This window comes from Emydura macquarii, unplaced genomic scaffold, assembly GCF_026122565.2.
Source record: "Emydura macquarii macquarii isolate MOO-44397 ecotype Brisbane River unplaced genomic scaffold, CSIRO-AGI_Emac_v2 contig_554, whole genome shotgun sequence".
In the NCBI taxonomy this organism is placed as follows: Eukaryota; Metazoa; Chordata; order Testudines; family Chelidae; genus Emydura; species Emydura macquarii.
The window spans coordinates 8,064,240-8,084,042 of record NW_027130691.1 but is presented as its reverse complement, the minus strand read 5'-3'; the positions used below and the strand labels follow the sequence as shown (position 1 = coordinate 8,084,042).

Sequence of the window (19,803 nt, the reverse complement as noted above, 5' to 3'; positions counted from 1 at the left end):
TCTCTCGAAAAGTGGCTTAGATTTTCTGATGATGCATTATGTGAGCTCTGAACTGTACCGTGGTGGCTTGTTAAATATTTGATTTCTTTTTTGGGTTGCGATAGTTAAAAGCGAAGCAAGAACCACCCCTAATTCCCAGCTCTGGATTCTGTCTCCTTGCCAGGAAAGATTTAACTTCCAGCACTGGGGTTTATAATGCATTTTCCCTGGTACGTTACGCCTTTTTTTTTAAATACAGATGGAGCTGTTGCAAATTTCCACTGTTGCTTTGGCAACTGGAGCATCAGGCAGCGTAGTGATTCTTGACCGGTCACTTCCCAAACTTCCTGCTTCCGGCCATGACTGGAAGCTGGAAGTTCGGGTAGCGACCGGCCGAAAACTGCCTGATGTTCCAGGGTAGCTTGCATGGCAGGCCGCACAGAAATTTTAGACTGGCCAGATCCGTCCCGTGGGCCGTATTTTCCCCCCCCCGGTGTAAGCAATGCTAACACAATGGAGATCTTGGCTGGGGGCCTCTATAACAGAAATAATAGATTGTAATAATGAAGACCAGTGATGGGACGACAGCACAGATAAAGGAGCAGTGGGGAGGATATATTATAAGGAAAATGGGTAGAACGGCTTCCTGGAAGAAATGGGTGTAAGCAGGGTGGATTGATTTAAATCAAATCCACACCATTTTCTCCCAATAAGCAGTTTTCATTATGATGTTTCATTCTTGCAACTACGGCTTGCATCTCCTTCTTACACTGCTTACACCTGACACGTTTTCCTTTTTTACCCAGGGAAGGAATTTCTTCAAAATATTCTCAGAGAAGGTCTCTCTCACGCCCAGAAGTCATGACAGTTTTTCTGTGGCAAAAGTGTGTGGGAATATAGGAAGCTGTGTGTGTACTGAATAAAGTCTTCCCGTTTTCTTTCCAGTCCACCCACTGTTCCGTTCTACTCTGCTTCCGTCCTTTGTCTTTCTCTGTCTTTAAGACAGTGTCTTAACTAACTCCTCTGCCTTAGTTGGCCCAGCTCCACCACCACATAAGCCCAGAACAACAACAATCCTATCCGGCCTGTGTCTGTCTTTGCACATGTGACTTTAGTCTGCTGAGAAACAGAAACTGAAACAGAAACTGAAAGCCAAGAGCTTTCAAGAAGCAATCGCTGGTAGTTAGGCTGGACAGACTAGAGCACAGACTAGCCATTAATTCATTTTTATGAGACTGCAAGTGTAGATTTAGCTTGTTTGTGATGAGATTTAATTGTAACTGTTCTTTTTTAAACGAGAGAGAATTTTTAGTATTTTATTGATGATTTAAAAAAAAAAAAATCATTGATTTTTATTCACCCTTGGCGTAAGAAAGAGAAAGGGAGGGCATTGCTTGGCAGACAAGAATAAGGAACCGGTTGCTAGCATATGGGCAGCATGCTAGACGATATGATTGCCACCATCTTGAGTGGAAGATCTGAAACTAATGCCTTTCACATTTGGACCAGGGTCAAACAGGTTGCGTGATTGCCCCTATCTTGTTCACTCTCTACCTGACTATCGTCATTCACCTCATCCAAGACGATTTACCACTGGCATCAGTATCCACTATTGACTGGACAGGAAGCTCTTCAATCTTGGTTGCTTCTGGGCAAAAGTGAAACTCACCACCAAGGACATCCATGACCTTCAGTTTGCGGATGACTGCTGCGTGGTGGCTCATTCTGCACAGGACGTGCAAGTGACGCTAGATCTCTTTAACACTTCATATAAGAGACTTGGCCTGTCCTTGAACATCGCCAAAATGAAAGTCCTCAGCCAATCTCCCCCAGGCAAACTGAACATCCCTCGCGCCATCCACATAGACGGGGAGGCTCTGGAGTACATGGAGCATTTCCTGTATCTCAGTGGTCACCTCTCCCAATGAGCTACCATCAATGAAGAAGTCCAGCACAGGTCGACTGCGTCAGTACCGCCGCCTTCAAGCTGCAACAACATGTCTTTGAAAACAGAGACCTTTGGAAGTCGATGGAGGTCCTGGTTGATAAGGCTGTCGTGCTGACTGCTCTCCTCTACTGCAGCAAAACCTGGACCGTCTACTGACACCACATTAAGACCCTTGAGAGCTTTCATCTGCGGTGCTTGTGTCGAATCCTGGGAATTAAATGGGAGGACCGCCGGACCAGCACGAGTGTCCTCCATGAAGCTGCGTCCATCAGCATCGAAGCTTTGCTCTTGAGAAATCAACTTTGATGGATGGGCCACTGCATCTGGATGCCCAAGAACCACTTTCCTCGCCAGGTTCTCTTCTCCCAGCTCTCCGTTGGCCAATGCTGAAAGGGCGGACAAAGGAAACGGTACAAAGACACGCTCAAGGTCACCTTCAAGCACGAAGGTATCGACAATGACTGGGAGGAGCAAGCTGCCAACCGCTCGGTGTGGTGCCACCTTCAAGGCCCAACAACTCAATATTGAGGCAGAATGGTGGCGGTGGAGGAAGAAGGAGACCAACCTGGGGCTTCAAATCCTACTCCCCTACACAACAACATGCCCCCACTGCCGGAGAACGTGTGCATCCAGAATCGGGCTTCTCAGTCGTCTGAAGACCCATCAAGCCTGACGGACTTCATCTTTGTTTCTGAGGGACTGCTAGCACCGCCGAGCACGCTAGAAAGCCCGGAGTGGAGAGAAGGAGGTGATGGGAGGAAGAGTAGGAGTGAGATGGGGAGTCACAAATGTAGAGCAGAGGTGCCAAACTGCAGAAGGGATTTGGGAAGGGCCCAATTACATAGGACCCTGCGGGCGAGGTGAGGAGTTCAGGTTTGGGTGCATGAAAGGAATGGGATTCAAGGGGGTGGCGGTAACTTGGGAGTTGTGGTTAGTGCACGACCACAAGTGAGGTTGCACAGTTGAGTGCTAGGCTTTGGGGGATTTCACATGATGATGCTGGTGGACGGGAGATGGAAATCCCCATCAGCAGGCTCTGTTTAATTGTGGTTGTGTGTGACTCCAGGATGGGGAAGGGAGTGCAGGGCCCAGCAGTGTTCTGGACATAAAATTCTGTTGGAGAAGCGCCAAAGAAGGGAAGTCATAAATTGTTCCTGTTTTTGCAGACACCTCCCTAGTTCTGTCTGCCGACTCCCTGAGGACTGGCTGCTCAAATCTGGCACCAGATGTCGGAGCTGCTGTGGCTAGTTACAGGGACCATCAGAAAATTGTGAAATCCAAAGAACAGAGCGGAGTTCCCCCTGACATTGAGTCTTTTCAGTGAATAGCATGTTCAGCATGGCCAGGAAAAGCACCTCTGAAATTCACAGTTCACTGGGAGAAAAAAAACCATTCAGAAGGATGCACTGCTGTGCAGCTGGTACATACACTGATCGGGCTGGCAACAGATACCATCTCAGTGTAGAAATGGCAACAAAAACCAGTGCCGTTCAAGAGCAGGCTGCGTAGTGCGGTCATCTTCTAAAACATAAGGCCAAGTCAGCAGTGTCAGGGAGATTGTTGGCCGGGAGGCTATTGGAACAATAAGGATGTTGTCTTAAGCACATGTTGCATCCCTGTAGACAAGATAACACTGTGTCAGTTCAGCCAGGCTTTTATTACTAACCTTATCTCAAACAACATACTTGAGTATGGAGGAGTTGTTGCTGTTGCTTAATCTCTCCCTCTCTGTTGGATATTCAAATGGCTGGAGGGTGGGCAATGCTGCCTTGGAGTGACCCGTTTGATCAATAGCTTCCTTTTTTTTCTGCGTAATCAATTGCAGATGGTTTCTCCAGTCCCCGAGCAGTTAATCATTACAGAAAAAACTAGCTCCAACTCCAGTGTGGACTGCTTTTATCACAGCAACAGATTGCCCCTAACTCACTGCAGAAAGACATCCACAGACAGCAGTCAGCTTCATCCCTGATTAGAGTGAAAAGTTACAGGTGATAAGGCAATCCCAGTCACAGCGTGAGGCGCTGAGTGCTTTATTTTTAGAATGGATCTTTGAGCTCTTCTGTTTTCAGTGTTTTTCAATTCCCTATTTCCCCCACCCCACTGTAACTGAAAGGATACTCTCAAGTTGTTCACTCCTGAACTTGACTTAAATGCAGCGTGTCTCTGCACAATTTCCAGACATATGCATGGCTGGCAGCCTGAAGCCAGTGTTTGAAGGGGTAAGATCGCTGTGCGTTTTTGGGGAATGCCAAATTGAACACCTCCTTTTGGTTGCAAAATGGCCTTTTTTTTTTTTTTTTTTTTTTTTATAGCTACTAATGATATAGACACTTAGAATGATCGTGTTTTCTGTCCTTGTGTTTCCTCTGCTTGCTGTGCGGCAGCTGTTAGCGAGCAAATAGCCTTCCGAGAGCCGTGCTGGCAACGTTGTTGATACTGGTGCACAAACAAGGAATGAAATCACCACTGAGCCGTGTTAACCTTTGGAGCTCCATTAGAAGGATGGGGAAATGACTCGATGGGTCAGTTTCCCGGCAAGGCGCTATAAGTTAGCGCCTGATCCAAACTGCTTGCGTATTATGAGAAGCAAATATAGGGCAAAATTCAGCCCCAGCCCTGCTTCTCTCCAAAACCAGTGGAGAGGTTCCTCCATAGATGCTTTGACCGTAACCATGGGGTTGTGTTCTGGAATATGGCTAGAGGAGAAGACTCATGCTATGTAGCCTAGACCCAGTTATGGTCTCTCTGCATACATGCCACGCAAAAGAGTGTGTGTGTGTGAGAGAGATGGGCTTTGCTGGTGGTGGGGAGAAGAGATTAATGTCATTTTCAAGCATGTAAGAGGTTCTGGCAGATCAAAAATGGACAGATGGCGTTTGAATTCCCGCTGGCACCACGACACGACTCAGTGCTAGCCTTGCGGCGCTCCCAGGTGCGCCTGCCTGCTGCCAGTGAAGCAGCCTTAGAGCCAGGGCTGTGAGGGGCCATAGCGTCCCCTGCCTCTGGAGCAGCACGCGCTGCTGGGATAGGGTTACCTCACGGCGCCAGGCCCTGCCCCTCCATGTGAATGCTACCGGAGAGGCGGAGTGAACAGGAGCTGTGGTGCTGGGGACAGCTGTTTGAGGCCCTGTGACAGGGAGGGGAGGAACATGCCTCAGAGTAGGAACCAGGGACAAACGTTACTTTTTAAAATGATTTGAGCTATGACCCCTCCCTCCAAAGAAAAAACCAACCCGTTTACCCAGTCCAGATTCAGTGCAGGGTATGGAGATCAAACTCTTTCCTCCCCCTCTGCCATCAGGAGCTTGGAGCATGTCCATCCAGGGCCAGCGTAGTTCTTAGCAGCGATGCTCCTCCTGCAGCCTGACGATGGAGAAAGCAGCAAGAGGCCATGAATGCAGAGCTCCTGCCAGCACGCTCTTCTGAGTGAGGCGGGAGCATCTCCTCTCCTGTTGCGCAGAGAGGGCTCAGGACTAGTCAGCTGTCTCACCCGGGTGCAGGGAGGGCCTAGTGCTGACAGACAGCATCACGGCACTGCTGAGATGTTTAGCTACTTCTAAATCCCCCATTTCCCCCCTGTTTTGGCCTCAGACAATGGCTTTGCCTGGGCAAAGGGCTAAATAGTACATTTCTCGTTCTGCTGGGCGGCTGATGTGATATCCAAACACCCAGGAGCTAAAATAAGTCGTGTTAATGCTGGCACAAGGATCCTTTTTTTTTTTTTTTTTTTTTTAAATAAACGTATTGTGTCGACAGCCCTGCAGACTGAAATCGTCCAGTCTGAGTAGCAGCAGTGCAGGCTTCCCTCAAACTCATCCTCTTGCCTTACGTCCATGACCCTCATTGGGAGGCCACCTCCATGAACAAGACAGTAGTTGGGTCGATAGAATTCTAGGTCTTTTTGCTGAGGCTGTCCCGTCTAATAGTAAAATGCCTCCAGCCTCAAGACCTTGCCCGGTTTTGCTACTGAGCACGTGCCAGCTGCTGAGCACGTTACTCGTGAGCATTCTCAGTGTGTGTGCGCACACATGGGGGGAGGGGGGAAGTGTTGGTGATCATGGTGGCGTGGGGGAACTGAACTCCCCTTAAGTCACTCTGCATAGACTGCTGACTCTTGATTGCTGATGGCAAGGACTGTGTTTGTTTGCATTGGTGATCTAGTTGGTGAGATGGGAGACAAAGGGAGACGTGAACTGGGATTCACTGGCAAACCAAGTGTGGTAGTGGGGGAGGAAGGGTGGTTTGGTGGGTAGGGTGCTGGCCTGGGACATAGGCGTTCTGAGTTGAATTCCCAGCCCTGCCGGAGACTTCCTGTGTGGTGTTGGGCAAATCACTTAGGGTACGTCTATATGAGGATAAAAAACCAGCTGCTGGTCTGGGTCAGCTGACTCTGGCTCATGGGGCTTGGGCCTGAGTCTTGCCAGCCAATCAACTGGCCCCAGGCCAGCTGCAGCCAGGCCAGGGGTCTTTTATCTCTGCTCAGACGTCTCCTCAGGGAACTGGCTTACAGAGACACTATCTGTAAAATACTGCTGCTACTACTACTAATTCTTAGCTCTTACCTCCCCTACCTCAGGGAGCTGTTGTCATTAAAGATTGGGAGGCACTTAGATGCTGCGGTAATGGGGACCATCAATAGAGCGATTGATGCCATCGGAGTAGATGGGTGAAATGCGGAAGAGAGGTTCTGACTGTTCCAAAGAGACACCGTGAATTACCGGCAAGCCCAGCTTGCAGCCCATGCTCGAACCACTAGTCCTGCCTCTGTCTCAGGCAGAGGTTTCATACAAATTCATGACCATATTGTCCGGGGTTCTGCAGGTTTCACTCTGTGACATGCTGGAACGTGTCCGTGGGTGTGAGAGGCTTCGGTTTTGCTTTCTTAACCTGCTATAAGTGATTCACAGAGAGACACTGGATTTGTATGTCCTGGGCTATCAGAGTTTGGGTGCCATAAAACCGTCTTTCCCTCCCAATTCAATTGCTCGGCAGTTGAAAGGGATTCATTAAAAACAATATTCTGGTTGCCAGCAATGGAAATGAACCAAACATCATAGTCCTAAAATCAGGAGCTGAAGCACTTTATACATAAATTAATAATGTTTTCACCATTTTGTGCTTACCCTTTCCGATCACAATATGATTCATCAGCTTCATTTTCAGCAAAGCTGTTGTCTTGGTGCAGTTGAAATATCCTGTTCGTTAAAAATTGCTTACAATAAAACACGCAGTGAATTTGTAATATATGATCCTTGCAGTGTGCCATCTAGGGGGAAAAGGACTCGGTTTTGCTTGTTCATAAGCACTTAATAAATGCCCTGATCGGTGGGTATAAAAAGGCTGTGCTTGTCCTATTCCCCTACCCTTGAAACTCTGGGATAGCTGCACAGTTGAGTTTGGGGCACACGGCATTCTTGGCAGAATGGCATCTCCTGAGCTTTTTGTGCACCAGGACTGTAGCTGAGGCAGGTCGAGATTCCGAAGCACTTGGAATCACAGGTATTAAATAGGGACAGGCCTGTTACGTCACCTGGTTTGTCCCTCTTCCACTGCAGAGCTGCCTCCCTGTGGTGTAGTGTTCTGTGCTTTGTTGCGCTCACTAGCAGACATCTTGAGCACTGGAACGCCGTTCCGCAGTGGGGTAGATCCCACTGGTAGGGAATGCCCTGCGAGGGTGGTAGGGCTCCCTGAACGCACTTTAAAAAGGCATTAAAAATGAATGTTAAGAAAGGGAATGGCAGTTAAAGGCTGTTCCTCTATTGGGGAAATGATCAGTCATCCTTTTTGTTGCCAGACTAGCCTGTGGCTTCAGATGTCTGGCTGTCCACCCCTTGGCCCCAACCTGCATCTACAGTTATTCCCTTTAGAAGCTAATTTTGACACCACCCAGGAGCTGTGGGGTGGTGTCAGAACCCTCCAGATCAGGCTGTTGGTAAGGGTCCTGGCTCTGCATGGGGAAGCGTGATTATTGCATACCCTGCCTGAATCTGGGAGAGCAGGAGCATAGCTGTGGTTGGCTGCGACCCGACATTGTCTGGGTTTGGAGGAAAGTGCTTTGCTCTGAAGGTCCAAAGCCTGGAGCAGATTGCGGCGTTGCTTCCCAGCTTCCTTTTCCATTTCCTGGATGGAGATCAGGCAGCCCAGACCCTGCCAGCTGGAAACATGGAGGAAAGAACGAAACATGCAAACAACCGCATGCAAACCAGCAATCAAACTAAGCAGCGAGCATGCTTGCCTGCATGCAGTTATGGGTGTAGCGTACAGGTTATCTTGAGGTCGGGAGCTAATGTGGGTTTTTATTTGAGCCGGTGTGGTAGATGGCATTGCAGAGAGAGAGCTTTCAAAAATTAAATAGCTTTTTCCTTAGGACCCTCTGGGGTTCTGTGCAGCGCAGGGCTTTCTTGAAGATTGAATTTAGTATCTCTTTTTAAAAAAAAAAAAAAAGACAAAAGACAGTTTGATTGTTGTATCTAAATGAGTCTGGCAATCTCAGGTTATTCAGGGTCAGAAGATTTACCAGGAAGTGGGGGTGGGAGGAGCGCTCTCAATGCTTCAGAATGAAATAATGCACCGAAAACAAAAACAGACCCTTGAGAATGCCAGAGCTGTCTGTCATCAGCCGGCTCCCACCAGCACATCTGCACAGGGGATGTGCAAATTAATCTGACCTTCCCTGGTGGCGAAGGACAGTTTTAGAAGGATTTCAAATTGGCCTAGGCACCTTTCCATGCTCCTGCATGGAGACATTTATTTTAATGAGGCTCTTTGGTTCTTTAGCATTTTATTGTTTTAAACATTGATTTATTATTCCATTTTGATCCTTTGCAGAGCCCTAAGTACCGTGTGGGGCGGGCGGGGGGAGCAGATGTAACAGTTATTGTTCGATTATCTGAACTGATTGTGTACTGAGGTGCAGTGGAAGGCACTGCCCCTGAGACCAACAGTTTTCAGTAGAGAGCCACATTTTCAGTGCACTAAAGCTAGGTAGAAAATTCATATATTTGAAGGGGCTGACAGTGTTGTTTTCCCTTCTGGGCCCTTACCCCATTAGTTCCACCAGCGATCGGTGACACTGGTTCAAGCCCTGGGGCTTCAGTGAGGGATCACGCTTGGTATTTCCATCAAGATGCAAAATTGGAATCTGACCCCATGCATTTTTTTTAACAGAAAGCTGGAAGGTTGTGGGGGGCACACACCGTAGGCCTTGCTGGTTGGATGTGGGAGTTTGAGGTCTAAGTTGAGCCTCTCGATGTCCCATGTGGATCCTCTCCTATCTCCAGGGTGTATGCCATAGACATCATAGGCTCTCCAAGGTTTTAAGTAGGTGGAATTGAAATTCTTCTTGTTTTTCACTGCCACCTATTGTAATCCCTGTTCCCATTCCCTCTCTCTCCTGGCTTGCAGCCACACACATCTCTCCATCTGGGTGCTGCGTGCACTCTATAATTAATGAAGCAAGCCAGAACTACCAGCGCAGCTACTTAGAAGTGAGGGGAGTGGACTAGCACTCAAAAATCTGTCATGGGCAGGATCAATGAAGGTGTAGATGTTAGTTGCAGCGAAACAGTAAATAGGTCAATTTCAACATCCTGGCCAGGGCAGTGCTCCAAAGCACTGGAGAGGGCATGTGTGATTCTGTGCAACACCTGCTAGTTTTAGAATGACAAATACGTACATTGATACATTTCTAGGCCTTGTTGATCCTTCAAGTTGTTTGCTTCTCCCATCCATTCCCATGGAGATGTGACTGCTAGCAGAGAACCATTGTTGCATGGGCATGGTTCTTCAGCCCAGATGACCATGCGTTGCACTGAGGGGAAAACCCTGAGCATGGCTTGAGGAAGTGCTAGAGGAACGATTTCCTTTGAATTTCACTGTCAAGCTGCCTGTGATTCCAAGGACATGGCTGTCTGCTTCCGGTTCTCTAATGACTGACAGGTCTGCTTCTTCTGGGCTGTGCGCTGCCACTCCTGTTGTGCATATCTGACGCGGTTGGAGTCTGTCACTAAGTGGTGGCAGAAGATTTAGCAGTGTGCAGTATTAGCAAGTATTCCTATACTGAGGTTGCAGTCAGGGTGTGATGTTGTGCAGTGTGTGTGTGTGGGGGGGGGGGGGGGTGCATTTTGGGTGGGGATGGTTTTCATTTCAGAATATGGATCTTGAGAGCTATCTGCGAGTCTTTTCTGCATGCAAACAACTTCTTTGTCCTCAGTGGACCTATGCACTACCCTTAATCTCCACATAGAAATCCAGTTAAAATCAATGGCTCATGGACTGCCTTTGTCCCCCATGAGGCAGCCCCATGGCGATCAAACGCGGCCTGCAGTTTGTACCCAGAACTGCCATTGTTAATCAGTCATGAGTGTGTCATAGATAGACCAATCTCCATGTGGTATGAGGGTTGGTGTCAACAGACCAATTGCCGCCCAAGACCTGCCATGGAATAGGAACCTAAAGCATGGAGCATAACCCTTTAGTTGGAAATGAAAATCTTAAGCATCACATTGAAAATTGCCATACTTTCTGAGGACCCCGCATGCTGTCATGGCAGAAAGAAAGCTCCAGACAGTTTGTTTATACATTGGATACATAATAACTATTAATGTAGGTCCATTTCCCCCAATGGTTAGTTTTTGGGGGAGATCGCTGTTTGATCAAGAGGATAAGACCTTAGAATTGGGGTTTACCAAGGAGCAGCTGCCGCTGCTGTTTTTTATTTTGGAAAGATTGTCTCATTCATTTGTGTAAAGAAAAAAAGTTAATTTCCACCAGCGAAACTGAAAGACGTTGCTAATTCCTTCCCAGCTCTTGTTTTTTCAAGTCATCAGTTTGCAAAATTCTGTAGAATTTCCAGAGGCCACAAAGCAATATCTAAGTCGTCATGAAAGAAGATCTGGTCAGCCTGCAGGCTGTTGGAAGGTGTGTCTCAAATGATCCCCAACCAAAATAATCTAAAAGTCAAGACAACCCAGACAAACCTGCCTGCTTTCTTTTGGAATAATCACTACGTGTTGATTAATCTTCCAGCTGGTGCTTGGTGCGAAATATGCTGTTTGACCCCCATTCCCTCCACCCCCTGTCTTAGATGAGCTGAAGTCTTTGTGCATAGTAGATTCCTGAACATGGTGGTAGTATTTAGAGCTGTTGGACACTTTTGTTGCCTTTTTTCCCCCATGAATGGGGGTTTGGTTCAGCCAGTATCACTGGAAAGGATAGTCCAGGCTTCGGGCACTAGTTTAGATCTTGGGAAACCAGCGTTCTATTCCCTGCTCTTCCCGTGTGATTTTGGGCGAGTCATCTAGTCTCTGAGCCTCAGGTCCCATCTGCAAAATGGGGATAACAACACTGCCTTGCCTCATAGGGATGTACATTAGAGATTGGGGGCCCTTAGCCCCCATTACTATAGCTTCTAAATAGGCAGATTAATTTAGGGTCGGTGTTCCAGTGGAATGCTTTGAGGATGGTGAATCTTCCCAGTACCCCAGTTTTGAAGGGTAAGTGGGGGGAGGGTTCTAGATGAGAAATTAAGTTGAGGAATCAGGGAGAACATGTTTGAAATTTTTGGCCAGCTCTTGTTTCTAATATGAGTGGGTGCCTTATGGTACTCTAATTGAACGTAGTTTTAAAAGCAGGCCAATTACTTGAGCTTTAGAGAGCACCTAGTGGGTATTTTCCATGTTTTTGTCTGTCGTAATTAGTTTCATCAGCAACTGGTGAACTAACAAGGTGTCAGTGAAGCTGTTTGATGGTCTTACAATGATGGACCCCCCCGTCCCCTTGCACTGAGATGCTACTGTTAGGTTGTACAGTCTGGAGGGTGACATTCCTATTTGCATGTTGTCTCAAGGTTCTGGAAAGCAGGATTGACCGCCAAGAACTGTAGAGTGGAGGAGCAGTTGAGAGGTGATGTTACAGGGCAGATGAGTGGGATCGAGGACAAGGGAATGATATCGCAAAAGGAGAAAATGGGGGACTATGTCAGCTGCAGGGAGAAAGAGCCTGCGGCTTTGAGCTATCAGCAATTGAGGAGAGAGTTAGTTCTTTTCAAAGAAAGAGAGAAGAGATCCAGAGAGAGGAGGAATGGAAAATGAGCAAAAAGTAGAATTCAAAAAACCAAAACCACCTCACAGAAGAAGAGAGGTGTCGCTTCGGGGTTAGGCTGTGTTTGGTCATTTTAGTCCCAATGTTTTATCGGCGTTCTCTAGCAGGAGGCAAGGAACTGCCGTGCATTTTGGGTTGATAGGTGCAGGCTGCATCACTTCTCCCATGGGTCTTAGTGCGCGGTGGTGCACGCCTCGCTATTGCATTGGGGCTATCGCCTGCTTCCTGAGTGGAGAGGTCAGAGGGGGAGCTCCCAAATGATAAAGATGATCAATAGAAGATCATCTCTTTGGTATGGTAGCACATGGAAGGTTTGCTGGCCCCGGATGCCTCATGGTGTGTGTCTTTTTAAACATTGCAAAACAACCCAAGGCCTCTTCTGACACTGGCTCATCAACCCTAAAAGTATTTGTGTGTGAAAAGCACAATCTAGGCACACAATGCATTTACTGTAGTCACTTTCTGAGTGATTAATCCACCTACATTCTGACAGTGCTCCTGGGGCTTCTTTGATAGTGAATCAAAGGGCACAGAGATTCATGGATTTGAATCCTTTATGCTAATTTTTCAGGTGTTTTTGTGCTGGCAGAACCAAATGCTGACGTTAGTGAAATGAAACAGGTCAGAGACTGTCAGTGAACATTTGGAAATTGTATTTGCCAACCCTCTGTTTAGTGGTGAAGCCGGAAACGCAGGTCTCAAATATCTTAACTCATGGATAGTAGCACATCTTTCTGAGCTTCCCCTTCACTTCAGGCAATATAAAAAGACTTGTAAGACTAGTGAGAATTGGGAGGAAGGCTGAACTGAGCAGGGGATGGAAGGAGCCAGCCTGGAAGTGGGAGAGCCTTCTTACAGGATAATAGCTGGTGAGCTGTTGGGCCTGATAAACAAGAATCAAGGTTCTCAAGCGGAAGGTCAGGCACAGGTTTCGGGGAATCATGATTACTCTGCCCTTCCCACAAGGCTAAATGGGAGAGGCGTTCTGGCTAGATTGCCTGCTGGTGGGGAACCGGGTTTGCAATATGCTCCGAGCAATCACATATTTGGTTTGGCAGGGTCCTCCTGGCTGGATATGGCATAAACCATATATAATTGTTGTTGATGCAAAATTGAGATTGGGGGTTTTTACTGGGCAAAACCACCTCTCAATCTAGGCATCGGAGCTTGATTTATGCCTTTTAATACATGTATTTTAAAAGGTGACAGTCCTGCTTCGGGCCCATCTGTCCGCTTTATATACTTATATTTTGTATAGCTTGCCTGGTGAAGCGCTGAAAGCAACATCACGTGGGACTTTTAAAAATAGGATGAGCCAGAATCTGGGGGAATGTGCCTAGTGAGCAGTCCTATAGTGTCTGGGAGATGGACTGGAAGATCTAATAGGACCCTTCCATCTCAAACTTCCTGAGGTTTATATATAAGGTCATGTATAGTTGGGCCAGCTACATATGATCTAACCTACATTCCTGGGTTTCAAACAGAGTCACATGCTCAGCTGGCTAATACTGCTAGAGACTAAGTAACTCAGAGGATTTGATCTCTGGAGACCTGGGTTCATATCAGAATTGGGAAAACCTAAGTAAAGTTGGACTTAGACAGTCTCCGGTTGGTGATCTCTTCACATGAAACCATCTCTGAATTCATGCCTCAGGTCAGGAAAGGCCTAGGTCTGGAATAGCGTGGGTGAATTTGGAGCAGGGGACCTAGATAGAGTGATCAGATATCAAGTGTGAAAAATCTGAACAGAGGGGTGGTGGGGGGTAATAGTCACCTATATAAGAAACAGCCCCAAATATCGGGACTGTCTCTATAAAATCAGGACATCTGGTCACCAGAGACCTAGAGCACTGGATAAATGCTATGCAAGCTTCTCCCATGCTGCCTAAAAAGAAGTTGGAGTTCACCAAGCTCATCTAGAATAAAGAAAGAAAACAAAGGGTAACACCACATTATCACTTAGCGGCAGGAAACCATGAACCCTGGCGCCATGGGCTAATATCTCGGTGTACTATTCCAGGCACAACAAGAAATAGTAGTTAGTAGACGCCACCATTTTCCCCCTTTGAAATTTGGCTCATTTAAGCTTTTGTGAAGGAGATGCTGAACTTGGAAATAATTCTGTTTTTCTTGGCTTCTCTGGTGGGAATGCTTAGAATTCTTTTTTTTTTTTTTTTTTCCCCTCCTGGTTTTCCATAAAGTTACTGTACAAACATGTTGTTTTACTTCTTAACATCCCAAGATATCGGGCTTTGATATTTCCTGATGTTTTCTTCTAATCTGTAGTCCCAGATGGAATGGGAGCATGGTCTTTCATTGCTGTTTTCTTTATTCTTTCTTACAATTGAGGGGGAAAGCTTAAATGTGAGATCCTCGCCCAGCTCCTCTTGACATTTCAGTGGTGCCCAACGGCACCCATGTTGAAAATCTGCGGTACTTATCTGGCCCCATCACCACCGCTTGTGGGGGCCAGGTCTACACTAAAAAGTTAGGTTGGCCCAGCTGCATTGATCAGGGGTATGAAAAATCCACACCACTGAGCGACATAGTTAATCCAGTTTAACCGCTGGTGTACACAGTGTGAGGTTGACAGTTGAATTCTTCCATCAAGCCAGCGACTGCTCTGGGAAAGGTGGATTAACCACCGCAGTGGCAGAACTCTCCTGGTGCTGTAGTGAGTGGTGACACTGAAGTGCTACAGCCGCGCTACTGCATTTCAGCGGCAGTCGTGGTTTAAGTGTAGACGTAGCCTGAACGCCTCACGTTCTTTAATGGTTTTTTCAGTTGGGCGATGTGGAATATTTTCTTTTGAAATTGGCTTCTGGCAGAAAGTTGGGTTTTTCATAAAACGTGTCTGCTTTCCATGGACAACTTGGCTTTTTTGGTTTTAAAGAACCCAACTAAACAAAACCACCCCCCAAAACGTTTTGGCAGAAACCCCAAATATTGTGATTTGAATATCCTGCTGCAGTGCTTCATGGGAGTTAGTTTGGTTTCCTCATGCCCCAATTCTCTTGTGGGCGAGGCTCCCTGGCTGGGCTACCCTCTACCATGGTAGGGGACTCCCATGGTGCCCTGCTTTCCTCTCCAATTTTTGCCAAAAAATTGGAATTTTCTATGGGGAGGAAAAAACGACTTCCTGACCAGCTCTATTGTTTAGCCTCAGAACACCACTGTGAGGTACGGCCATGTTATTATTGCCTTTATACAGACGGGGAACTGAGGCACAGAGAGAGTATGTGGTTTGCCGAAGGTGTCACAGAGAGTCTATGGTGAAGATGGGAATTGAACCGAGTTCTCCTGAATCCTAGGCTAGCACTTAACCACTGGAATCTCCCCGGAAACACTTATCTGCAGTGTTTACCGAGATCATACAGTGAGTGGCTTGGGAAATCAAACCAGGGTAGAAACTTCTCCATTTTTTTTTTCAGGTGAAAAATACTTTAAAATATGCTCAGAAGTCCTAGTACTTCTCTTCCTTCTTGCATAACTGTGTTTCCATATTACCATGGTTGTCACGAAAGTGATGGGACATTACATAGCATTCATCAGTGTTTTAGGTAATTAGATTATTAATCTTTGGTCTCTTTTTTTTTTTCCCCCTCTGTGGTCAGGCATCTATCTGCAGATAAATAGCAGTTGAAATATAGCAGCTGAAATATTGTGTTTGAATAAGAGTCTTTGTGGCACAGAGCAGGAGGGCTCCTGAGTTAATTAAATCAGGGACATACCGTACTGTACTCTCCAAGGGCCAGGGAACAAAGGGGTGTGTACAGAATAAGTAACAAACTGTCCTTTCAACCCCTTTTTGCTCAATTCTCAGGAGCCAGGTTTAAAGGGTCACGGTCAAGATGATGATGTATTTTCTCTTTATTGTTACCAACACTTTAGGTTACTAAAGTTGAATGCATTTTAGAAATTTAACTTTCTTTGAAACTTTTCTTCTCTTTGGATGTGACTTCTGCAGACCCACTTGCATGCTTAAAGTTAAGCATGTGCTTGATGCGTTTGGCTGGACTGGGGCTGCAGTACTCAGCATGTGGCAGGATTGAGCCCTTTGTCTGCCTGTTGCCGTTTCAGACTGGCATTTCGTCATCCAACACTGCAAGGGGTTGTGTTGCTTTAACTCTGGAGGTATAATTAAACTTCCTAGTGTAGACGAGGCCTCAGGCTGGACAATGAAATGAGTTTGGTTAGTTTTAGTTTCTCTTTGGGGAAGGGACTGTCTTTTTGTTCAGCGTTTGTACAGTGCTTGGTGCAATGGGTCTGTGACTGAGGCTTCGGTAATACCAATAATAATAATCTGCACTTCTAGAAGATAGGCTTTAGTCAAACACAAGTTATTGGTCTCAAAGCAGGGACAACTGGGTGAAACGTAACAGTCAGTGATACACGGGACATCAGACTAGAGGATCTCATGGTTACATTTCCACTGCTGGTCTTCCCCTGGTGGGCCCGCCTCCTTTCACAGGCGATCAGAGGTCTCCTTGAACAACAACAGAAAGATGTAAAATGCCTGGTGATTGGGCTTCACTTGAAAATACTTTTCCATACACCATAAGCTGTGGTGAAGTGATTAATGGGAACGTGGGCTGAGTGAACGAGGCTACGACTATAGGTCCAGAGAAAAGACCGGCCTCGGTATGGTTACCGTCAGCTCCCAGCAATATTTCTTCTTGTGTGGAAGGAAAGAGAAGGGGAACCGAATAGCTCAGGGGAAACAGCGAAAGGTTACAGAGTCTTTCAGGTCTAGGTCACTGGATCACACCCAACCAGAGCAGTTGTGCCCAAGGTGAAAGGAGTTTGTGGTCTGAGCCCGCTGACTCTAGTAGACGTGTCTCTACATCCCATTACAAGCACCCACCATCGCTGCTACTCTTAGAATATAAGGTCAGAAGGGACCATTATGATCATCTAGTCTGACCTCCTGCCCAACGTAGGCCACAGAGCCTCACCCACCCGCTCCTGTAAGAGACCCCTAACCTAAGACTGAGTCACTGAAGTCTTCAAATGATGATTTAAAGCAGGGGTGGGGAACTTTTTTTTGTGCCAAGGGCCTGATGGTGGTACGCGGAAGACGGCTGAGTGTCCGCCGCCGAATTCACCCCTGCCGCCGAAAAGGGGCAAACGGCGGCAGGGTTTCGGCGGCGGGCACTGGCCTCCCAAACCCCCCCCCCCGGAACCGTGCCGCCGCCGTGAAGCCGCTGAATTCCCGCTGAATTCCCCCCCGCCGCCGAATGATTTCGCGGGCCTTATACGGCCCGCGGGCCGGACGTTCCCCACCCCTGATTTAAAGACTTCAAGGTACAGAGAATTCACCAGCAAGTGACTCGTGCCCCATGCTGCATGGGTAGGCTCAGTTGTGGTGCCCTTCGGGGTACTCCAAGAAGAGGGGGGTCCAGGAGTGAATGAATTAGGCCACAGTGACCATCTCAACCCAACCTGTGTTTGAAGTTCATTAGCAAGGCAGCTCAAGACCCTGCACGGCCCGCCCCCCTCCCCTCCTAGTGGTTAATGAGAGCTCACAACTCTCCAGGGCATGCAGTCTGGCATCTGGTGTTCTTAAATGAATATCACCTGTAGTAGTTTGCTGAGATGTAAATGCAAGTGATCACAGTCCTCTGAATTCCTGATATCAGCATAACAATTCTCTTTCTGTGTCGTTTGTTGCAGGATGTGGGTCTCTTAGAGTATCAGCATCATCCCAGGGATTACACTTCCCACCTACCTCCTGGATCTATTATGCAGCCACAGCGGAGGAGGCCTTCCTTGCTGTCTGAATTCCAGCCAGGGAATGAAAGGTAAAGAGGAGGGCGTTCTGCCCACGGAGTCTCCTCCTGGGGTGTCTGTGTGTGTCTGAATTCCTCATTCGTTAATATTTGCACAGTGCTTTGAAGACAACGAGTACACTGTAAGATCTGAGCTTTTTTATTATGAGCTCCACGTGTTTTAATGAGGTTTATTGTACCTGATTATGCAAAGCTCTTCTGATTTTTCAGTATAATCCAGTTCCCAAACTGCTCCTTATGTACCAGATGTTTGGAAGAAAGGGTCTTGTGTGTTCAGGGCTTTCTTTCCTGTTTCCAGCAGATGCCAGTGCTTGGTGGGGGGGCATGGGCCCTGCAGGTGTGTGGGGTTTTTTTGTTTTGTTTTGTTTCCCCTGGATGCTAAGCCCTGCCAGCCTGAGCCCAAGAACAGTCGAATAACAGACTGTGCGCTCTCATTCTCTTCCATGGACTTATTTGCGCTGGTGCAAATGTGTAATTACCGATTTACAACTTGCCCCCTTCTCTTAACCCCTTTACTGTCTGCTGGGTAACTTTAAAAAAAGACCCCACTTCCATGGAGCTGTAAATTGACTTGATCAGCTATGTGGGGTTTTTCTGAGTGGGAAGTGAATGTAGAGTGTTTGGTTTTGATTTTAACTCCAAAAGGCTAAAGGGAGGAGTTAGAGGAATGAGACTAGTCTGTTCCCATTGTTCACCTACACTTCTTCTTTTGTTGCTGTCGTCCTGGTTTTTTTTTTTCCCCCTTCCATTTGCCTCTTCCACTCATTTCATGCTTTCCACGTCCCCTTCCCTTCCTGCCCACTCACCATCATGCTTGCTGATAACCCCGGTAAGTGTGCAGGGTGTTTTATGTGCAGCCCAGGCAAATACGGTGTGGCTAACAGTTTTGTAGCTGCACGAACCGCAGGAGTCTAACCGGTTATAAAGGCCAGAACTCTCGCTCTCTGTTTCATTGCAAAATACCTCCTTCTCCTTGTTAGTTTCTCTTCTGCATTTGACACTCATGGTTTTGGAAGAAATAGCCTGGAAGTGAAATACATACTGTAGAATGGTAGACTTATGCAAAACAGGGTTTGACTCTTGCTACTGGGTAGGGCTAAGTGCAGTCCTGAATCTCTGAGCCCTCATTTCTGGCCAGAGTTAGAGATAGGGAAAGACACATTAGGTCATCAGGTTCATTCCACGGCAAGTGCATGAGTCTTATGATGGAAGGCATCATACATTAAACCTAGATTGCTCCAGATTTTGGCCAGGAATGCCAAAATACTGTCTTTTCCCAGCAGCATGGGTTCTGACTGATGAAGCAGAGCCAAAGAAGTGAGAATTTGGCAACAGCACACAGAGTCTGAAATTGTCCTTTGCATCTGCTAGCATGGTGATGTACGTACTTGTGGTGTGGGTTGAGTGCAGGCCTCAGGCACTCATGCGAAGAGGCAGTGTCAGTTCTGATGACTAATAATCCAGCTCTCTGCCCGATGCATTGTTTTGACTTGTTCTGATTTCTCAGTGAGGATTTTTTCATAGTGTAACACATCAAAACCAAGTTCGGAGTGGGCCAAATCAGAACAGTTTTTTATCTGAGTCACCCCTCTGTAAATGCGACCTGGATACAAACAGCCCCTGATCTTAGTTTTTACAATTATGAGTGTACTAAAGAGCTTAGGCAAAATCTTGAACTGAACCTACCCCTTACCGGGCATTGGCACAGTAAGAATGTATGTTTCACAGTATGGAATGTATTCTCTTTACATTCATTTCTTGTTTCCCTGTATAACAGAATACCAGAGGGAATACAAAAGCAGCCTGCCGATATGACTGACTACCTTTTCTATATGAGCAATTCTTAGAACACCAAATAAAAAAGGGGCTCAGAACCATCTGCCTTGCATATGCTATGTGATATATGCAATAGAGCATATCCTGTGTAGTGTGGTCATAGATTCATAGACTTTAAGGTCAGAAGTGACCATCACGATCGTCTAGTCT

At 46.9% G+C, this 19,803-nt stretch overlaps 1 protein-coding gene across 30 annotated transcripts in view; it reads left to right on the top strand.

Annotated features, from left to right (window-relative positions):
- The window catches only part of NCOR2 (nuclear receptor corepressor 2), a 373,900-nt gene that overhangs the window by 103,645 nt on the left and 250,452 nt on the right, over window positions 1-19,803 (top strand). For 29 of the 30 annotated variants that reach the window (XR_010918232.1, XM_067539730.1, XM_067539728.1 and 26 more), the window contains exon 3: window positions 17,702-17,829. Coding sequence is in view for 29 of the 30 variants with exons in the window: in XM_067539730.1 (XP_067395831.1) it covers window positions 17,702-17,829 (128 nt within the window). In the remaining variant the exon portion in view is untranslated. Of the gene's footprint in view, window positions 1-3,493; window positions 3,916-17,701; window positions 17,830-19,803 lie in introns of those variants that run through there. The other variant, XM_067539719.1, reaches the window with a different exon arrangement.